At 41.0% G+C, this 8868-nt stretch overlaps 1 protein-coding gene across 1 annotated transcript; it reads left to right on the top strand.

The window, feature by feature from the left end:
- Nucleotides 1–1456: 1456 nt before the first annotated feature.
- On the top strand, nt 1457–8609 carry mboat7 (membrane bound O-acyltransferase domain containing 7; the record flags this gene model as incomplete). Its single annotated transcript, XM_080751823.1, has 8 exons — nt 1457–1532; nt 2471–2600; nt 3260–3386; nt 4296–4452; nt 5040–5235; nt 6990–7142; nt 7783–7959; nt 8086–8609. The coding sequence occupies 8 exons, from the start codon at nt 1457–1459 to the stop codon at nt 8507–8509; spliced, it is 1440 nt and encodes a 479-aa protein (XP_080607949.1). The 3' UTR covers nt 8510–8609.
- Nucleotides 8610–8868: the final 259 nt, after the last annotated feature.

Below are 8868 nucleotides of genomic sequence, written 5' to 3'. Positions count from 1 at the left end.
AACTTAAAACGAATGTTGAAGTAGTGAAAATATCAGGTTTTGCTTGAATGTTACTTCACGAGAGTGGGTCCAGGGAAAAAGTAATCCTCTTTTGGGTCTTGAGCTAAAGGTTTGGGAATCACTGTTTAGTGTGTACACTGGGTGGGATTAGCATTTGAAATGTTCTTGTGGGGTTGCACTTGAGAGATTCCTAATATGTAGTAACAAATACAGTATGCCATGTAATGGGAGGTTGAATCCATTAAATATACTATACTAAACAAACTTATCATCCACGCCCCTCGGGTATTGAGGCATGATCTTTAAAACAAGGAAGTTAAGAGGTTGAGCAACAGCGCACTGGGTAATTTTTTGCCTTAATTGCTAAATATTAAGCAATGATCTACTAGACAGTCCTGTTATCCAAGGCAAAGGTTACGATGGTTAATCAAAAGGTGTAAATGATAAAAGGACTGGAATGAATTCAGCGCATGTTCTAGCATGTCGGGATTAAAGCCATGTAAAGGAAATGATGCCTCAGTCATGCATTAAAGGTATAAAAGTACCCTACGCTGACAGACTCGTCCAGCTAGCTAAATGGAGCAGCTATAACAGCAGAGGTTCAAGCCTCCACGGATGCTATAAGTATTTAAACGGTGGTGATTCTTTCCTAAATGTAAGTAACGTTTACCCTCTTACATTTAAGTTGTTAATATGCAGTGCCTTAATTGAAATGAAATGGCTAGGCTAGTAGGCTAACATTTCATTCTGTCTGAGCCAGGCTAACATGTCAAGCAAGCCTTTTCCTCATTCCACACTGGCTCGTATTTAGCATTTTAATAACAATGATAGATGTGTCGGATCATGCATTGATTGTATAACACTGACTACAACTGGCTAAACTAAACTAGTAAGTGTTCATTGCATTTGTACATGCCATTAACTTACGACGGTGTAGGTGTTACCCTGGGTTGATAAGACATTCAAAAGACAGGCTTCATTCTAACAGATACGTCCGAGTTAACATCAGTCCTCATATACTAATAGGTTACTTTCATAATACATATAGGTTACTTTCATACTTTTATTGTTGCTATGTCTGTCATTTAATGTTTCAATGAACTGAGTACAAAGGACCCCAATGTAAACAGCCAAGAGATACTTTATTTTTATTTTTTATCGATTACTCACCCCATGGAGACTTAATTGAGTTCATGGATATTGATGTTTTTTGTCGCAAACAAGTCATTTGGTGGTGAACTATATCCCTTTAAATTATCTTTGCAGACCTTGTATTGAAGTGTACTTTCCTGTTTCTTTTTTCTTTTGCGAAATGCTAATACAATATTAATTCAATCATCAATCCTACTCTGAAAATAGCAGATCGTGAGCTTGTACATTGGCCATTTCCGAAGTCTGTGATCCGATCAATTTGTTTTAAATATGAATGTGTTGATTTGCATTAAGCAGAGAGAGGATGTCTCCTGACGAGCTGGTGTATCTGGGCGTCCTCGCTGCTTCCATCCCTGTGGGATTCCTATTCCGTTATCTCAGTGAGTATTCTGGATTACACCCTTTTGATGGAGACAATGGCATTAATAATAATGTGTTAGATTGAGGTACTGGTGGCAAGTTATTGTGTACAGTATACATACTAGTTTATGCATAGTCAGTCATATACTGTAGTAGACTACAGTACTACTATTGCTGCCTGTCACTTGGGTTGAACTTGACTCACTTGCTGGGTGTTTCTCTCTACTGCTCACTATTGCTTTCAGCAAAAAATACATTATATTTCGTTGTCTGTTTCAGTAGCTGTATATAAGAAAGAATGTACAGGTAAAGCCAGATAGGCAACTATCTGTTGTCAGACTGAATTTGTGATGTTATGATGGGACGAATAGTGAGGTGCTGGCTATTATAGCCTATATCAGTCTCATTTTCTTTTTTTTTCTTTTTTTTTTACGAGTGAGCAATGATCATTGGCAACCACTTATCTCTGTTAAGTATTTTACAGGCTTTTATCAGATGAAAACAAAAACAACACATCTTCACCTAATGAAAGCTGTCTGGGCCAAGGGAGTTTTTTCTAATGGAGCAAATGTTGTTCCTCTTTTTTATTGTTGTTGTAATTATTGTGTGGGTGTTGGCTGATTAAATCAGTCAAAACCGGGCTGAGTCAGATTAATCAGGTTTTGGGCTGGGTGTAACTGCATAACTGTTGTGCATCAATCTAATCGATGTGCACATGATAAATCATCCATACCCAAACACTCAAGAGAGATCCTCGATTCCTCTGTCATCATGACAGCAAGTTACCTGTACCATCTTGCCTTCTCCTCAGTAAAAGTTGGCTGTACGTTTGTACCATCTACCCATGTCCCTATTTGTCAGTCAACCAGCACCACAAGACCAGACTTTAATTGTTTCTGAATACAGACACTGTATTAACTATGTTGCATTTGCTTTGCTTTGGCTGTACTCATTCTAGGTCCTCCTGTGAAGCAAGGGGCATCTTTGCTCTTAGGTCTCACTGTTGCCATAGCAACGTGTCAGATCCACACTCTGCACTCTTTGGTGACAGTGATAGGAACATGGATCATCATCAAAACCAGTTGGAGGTGAGTGAGAGGCCAGATTAAAATGTTTCATAGAATAGTTCACACAATATGTGAACTACGCTGTCATATATTATATTATATGACAGCACCTGCGCACATCCAGGTTGTACTGTACATTCTCAACGTGAGTAGGCCTACTTGTACTCCAGCAGAAGTAATGAACCCACAGAGTTGCATTTTTAAAACTGCTATGTTGTTAAAGATAACGAAGAAAAGCAGAAGTCTGAGCTAGGCAAAGGCAACATCATCCTGTTGTTGCCTGTTCCTGGTAGGGGTTCAGACCGCCCCCTGCTGTTTGTTTTCAATTGATTCGGTTTCTTTCCCGGTGTAAATCCCTTATGGTTTTTGCCCACAAGAAAGCATAATTGCGATGTCTTGTCTTCCTGTGTGTTTCTCACTGTATTTTAACCACACTTCATAATTTGGGGCAAACATTCTGCAAAAATAACAGCTCTACAAGTTCACAACTCACTAGTTCGCTTATGTTACGCAAAGATATTTGGTGTAGACTGTAGAGGGGGAAAAAGCAGCAGACCTAGCACAGTGCTCTGGAAGACGACCCAGCTAAATGTACTGTAGCGTTTAACTGGTCTGAGTGTGATCTACTGAACTTCATGAAACAAACAACACAATGTTCTATGACTTTGCATGTCAACCAGGAGTGCGCCTGCCATCTCCCTGGCCTGGACCTTCCTCTACCTCCTCTTCTTCAGACTGGTCACATGGTTTGGTCTACCTCCACCAACACCGTTTGCCAACGCCATCCAGCTGCTCCTCACACTCAAGGTACCCAAAACTCTGCTCAGCTTGCAGGTTCAGGCTGCCACCAAGTCCGACTGACCTTCTTATTTTTCCCTATGTACTGTAAACCTACTCTTAGGCCCCTTCTCCACTACAGGGCCAAACCAGAACCAGAACTTTCCAAAACCAAGAACTTTCAAGGACCCTGAAGTTCAGGGACCAAGTTTTGCTTACGTTTCCATATAACCAGACATAACCAGGAAGGTCCCCCAAAAAAAGCAGCAGCACTGTTGGCCCTGCCCATAGGTTCCCAGAACCATGTCTGAAACCGGGCCGTGCCCTATGGAAACAAAACCAGAACCAAAAAGATAGGTTCAGGTTCTAAAAAGTTCTGGTTCCACCTCATAGTGGAAAAGGGGCTTTATTTATCCGATAGAATCCACTGCATGCCTCCACGTCCTCTGCCATTTTATGTACCGTTTTCACCCAGTGAGCCAGAGATCCTGTTTTGACAAAGCGACATTGTTACACCCTGAACAATACGATTTTGAATTAAACTAGATTGACTTGTTGGACTGCTGCAATGCCAGCCTGACAGCGTGTCGCGGGTTCGATTCCCGAATCCCGACGACCTTTTCTGCAAGTCACACCCCATCTCTCTCTCCCCATTTCCTGTCAATCTACTGTAAACTATCAATAAAGGCAGAAAAAGCAAATAATAATAGATTCACTAGAAAGACAGAGCCTACAGAGCACTATTGTTAGTGGCAAACAGCATCTTACAGGGCCTCCTTGTCTCTTAGCCAGTCGTTTTGCATACAGTGTAGTCATGTGATGTCCTTGGCTATAGTCCGGCCCATGACCTGTAGCATGACCTCTCAATAAAACAGAAATGTCCTAAAATCATACGACACACTATATTGTATGGAGTCTAAGTTATTGTTTTCAATACAGATGGTGAGCCTGGCCAATGAGATCCATAGTTTCCACCTGGAGAAGAAAAACGAAGTCAGCTCATTCTCCAAGTCTCCTGTGATCGGGGGCTTATCTCAGGAACCCTCCCTCTATGACATTCTGTCCTATAGCTACTGCTATGTCGGCATCATGACAGGTAAGTCTGCTCTGGGCAACATTGATAATGAGTATTATGGATCTCTATTAAGTTTGTAAAGCTAGTTTTTCCTCAAGGCAGTTTTTGTAGAAGACAGTAATAATTATCACCTCTTCTACATTTCGTAATCACAGATCTTAATAATGAAATGGCATATATTTTGGGACTGGAGCTTGGAATTTCTTTCTGTTTATACGTTTGAATAAATGTTTGAAACTTGAGCCATGACATTTGTGTTTGTGTTTCAACAGTCATTTGTATTGTTCGACCTTTACGTTTGCATCCATTTTAACTCTCGTCTCTCTTTGTCTCGCCCTCTGCCACTTGTTCAATCTTGTGTGAGTCCATATATATACGTTTTCACTCTTTCAAATTAGTTCCAGTGTTTTCGTGTAACTCCCCATGTCTTCCTTTAACCACTTAACCCTTCATACATGCACCTCCACCCTTCCTCTTACTGAGCTGTTCCTCCTTTTTTATTCTGTTCACATAGTCTCTTATATTTCTTACTGCCTTGAATTCCTTTTAATCTTATTCTCTCTATGGTATCCGTCGTCCCCTTATCTCCTCCCTGGGTTTCCCCGAAGGCCCGTTCTTCCGTTTCCAGACCTACATGGACTGGCTGAGGCAGCCCAGTCCTCTCAGCCTGCCCGGCTGGACCCCATGTCTGCAAAGACTGAAGATGGTCCCCCTCTACGGGGCTCTGTTCCTGGGCGTGAACTCTGTCTTTCCCCTGGCGTACGTACGCGCAGAGGAGTTCCTGGACTGCCACTTCCTCTTCAGGTATTGTGACACTGAGTGTGATGCAAGGATGTTCTGTGGGTCTCTCTGGTTTTGTCATTTCGGTTTCAGCTACACAGTCTGTAGGTGTGTAATGTATGTCAGGAAGCTGTCTTGATCGTGATGTTTTAGTTGACTTCAATTGTGCTTTGGACATTGACCATTTGAACAAATAAAAACATTACATATTTCTGTGACTCGTGCACAGGGCAAATATGACAAATTAGGTATTAAAAATAAAATAACTGACTGGTACAAATAATCAAAATAATTAATGTACAATGGCCAAATTAGGACATATTTAATACTTTTATGCATCTTTTAAAGGGCCTACACCATGCTTTTAAAACTATATTTTTTGTATAAATATATGCTCAAAATTGAGTCTTAGACAGGTTTTAACCCTCAACAAACACTCTGACCATTCTTTTTGTTTGTTCTAGCTCTACTATAATGAGGCTCTCCAGCTGCAATACCAAAACGGCCTCTGTTTGCTCAGGGGCGCATCTAGTGGGGTTTTTGCAGAAAAAAAAGAAGTTTTTTGAAAAAAAAGAAGTTTTTTGAAAAAAAAAAGTTTTTGAAAAAAAAAAAGTTTTTTGAAAAAAAAATTTTTGAGAAAAAAAGTTTTTGAAAAAAAAGTTTTTTGAAAAAAAGTTTTGAAAAAAAAAAATAATATATATTTTTTAACTTTTTGACAGTTTTTGAAAAAAAAATTTTTTGAAAAAAAAATTTTTTGAAAAAAATTTTTTTGAAAAAAAAAGTTTTTGAAAAAAAAAGTTTTTGAAAAAAAGTTTTTTGAAAAAAGTTTTGAAAAAAAAAATATTTTTTTTTTACTTTTTGACAGTTTTTGAAAAAAAAATATTTTGAATTTTTTTTTTGAAAAATAAAAAGTTTTGAAAAAAAAAATTTTTGAAAAAAAAATTTTTTTGAATATTTTTTTTTTTTGACTCTGAAAAAAAAACGGGAAACGCGTGTGACGTCACATGCGTCAACTCTCAGAACAGCACTGTTCTGAGAACCCGTGGAAAGCTTTTCATCTCTGTCTTCCCAAAACCAGAGAAAGACACAATGTACAGAAATAGGACTTTGTGAGGATAGAAGGTGCCAGTGGGACCCCAAAAAAAGGTTTTAAAATAGAAAAAGTGAAAATTCATGGTGTAGGTCCTTTAAACATGTTAAAGATATTGTGCTCTACTAGCTCAAAGACATTGTGACACATTGTGAGCTTGTACAGTAGATCAGCCATTTCCATTATAACAATTTTCAATGTTCAATAACAACAGATGAATTCATAACACATGAATGGAAACAAGTCTGTGACAACTATGCCAAATAATTGCAATTACCTCAATTAATTGCGATGATGCGATTATTTAATAATAATTGTGACACCTGGGCCTAGGTGTGTATCCATCAACCCATTTGCAACCTGCATTAAGATGTTGTCTGGATATGGCAAGGTGAAAATGTGTTCTAAAGGGCTTGAGAGATCCCGACGTCGGTACAACTATGTATTTGCAATGCAAATGTATCTCCTCTGGGACACAGAGGATTTTTTGAGACAACTGTGCATATCATTATCAATAATATGTTTTGGGATGGATTACATTCATTTGGGGACCGGTTACATTTGTATTTTGGGACGGTCCTGGGACGTGGAGCCCTGGTATTGGTCATGTCAACATTAAAATGATATTAAAAAGGGTGATAAATTATACAGATTAACATCCTACAATCCCCCCTCCCTCTCTCTCCAGGTTGTTCTACATGGTAGCAGTGTTCTTTGTGTTTCGCATGCGTTTCTATGCGGCGTGGTGTGGTGCAGAGGCTGGCTGTATCAGTGCAGGCTTAGGCTGCTACCCAGAGGGAGCCATGTGTAAACCTGGAGGAGGACCCACTGTGAAGTACAGGTACATGTTTATAATCTGTATTTAAACAGGTGAAAGTGGAGAATGGATACTCCTTTAGGGCCTGATTTAGTAGCCGAAGTATAAAACCGTTAGGGCCTGAATCTCATAGGTGGCCAAAGTATGAAATAGTTAAAAAAGGATTGTGATTTTGTTGAGAACCACTGCATTACAATGTTTGAAAAGTTTTAGGTCATTGTAAGGTCCCTCCACTAATGATTTGATTGTTTTGGTCATCCCGAGGGTGACATTGATGTGTGCCAAGGATAAAATGTTGCTATATTCAACTTGGAGTGCTTCCAGAACGTGAAGCGTGTTGTTTGGAGGACAATCAGGACACGCATGCGTTAAAACAAGTGACCTATGTGACTCAGTTACAGTACATGCATTCATATTTGGAGTCTATGGTTGTCTGCTGACAGCCAGAGAGCCCTGCTGAGCTTCATGTTTGCTTGAGGGGGTTCCAAATGGGCCCTGACAGCTCCGTACCTGTAAGATTATCCAAATGGACACATTGTTTCATTTGTACACTCAACGTTATGGGGGTCCTTGAAATTAAAGTGTTTTGAGAACCAGTGGTCTTGGTCAGTTGAAAACGTATGTTTTGTTGTTGCTTAAAACCTTGTTGTCTTCATTGTCCCAGCCCTGATCCCAACGCTCCTGTGGTGTATGACTTCAGAACCATCCAGAACATAGACTGCTACAACACAGACTTCTGTGTGAAGGTGCGCCATGGCATGCGCTACTGGAACATGACGGTGCAGTGGTGGCTGCATCACTACATCTACCCCAACGCCCCCTTCAAGTCCTATGCTCTCAGGTAAGGACAACCGCAGACACTTGGGAGGAAACCAACTTTGTTTTTGTTTTACATTACATGGTGAACTATTTATTTGTTGACAGTACCTTTTTAACGGCATCACACCCTCTCCCCTCCACCCTCCAGAGCTGGCTGGACCATGCTGATCAGCGCCTACTGGCACGGCCTGCACGTGGGCTACTACCTCTCCTTCCTCACCATCCCACTGTGCATCGCCGCCGAGTCGGCCATGGAGGCGTCCGTCAGGGCCCGGCTGGGGCCGCGGGGCCAGAGCGCCTTCGACTGGGTCCACTGGTTCCTGAAGATGAGGGCCTACGACTACATGTGCATGGGCTTCGTTCTGCTGAGGGCCGACGACACCATCAGCTACTGGACCTCCATCTACTTCATCATGCACGTCCTCGCCGTCGGCTGCATCGTGCTCGGCAGGCTGCTGAAGGGAGCAGGCAAGAGGGAAGGCAAGAGAGATAAGGGTAAGGACGGAGAGAAGACAGACGGACACGCGGTAGAGGACACGACGACAGAGGAAATCCGAGAGAAGAAAGACTGAACGTGTACTGTACTGTAGGCAGGGGTGTCGCACCAAATCCTGGGCCCTGGGTACAAGGATTCACTGCGGGCCCCCCATGGATGTTTTTCATACGTAGGTGGAGGAGGTTTAACCCATTTAGACTGGGAACGCATTATTACGCATTATTTTGCGCTTTAACTATTGAAAAATAGCAGATATACAAGCTCACAGCGCTGCACAGAGTGCCATGCTGCAAGCTTGTAGATCTGCTATTTTTGAAAAATCGTGAAAATTTGTGCAAGTCTTCAAATCCTTCTAAGGTTTTTTTGAAAAACCTATGTTTCTAAGTCAGTGGTGCTCAAACTTTTTCATGTGAAGGACCCCCAAAATGATATATA

Source organism: Nannobrachium achirus, assembly GCF_963921795.1.
Source record: "Nannobrachium achirus genome assembly, chromosome: 2".
NCBI lineage: Eukaryota > Metazoa > Chordata > Actinopteri > Myctophiformes > Myctophidae > Nannobrachium > Nannobrachium achirus.
This window is presented reverse-complemented; position numbering and strand designations above follow the sequence as displayed.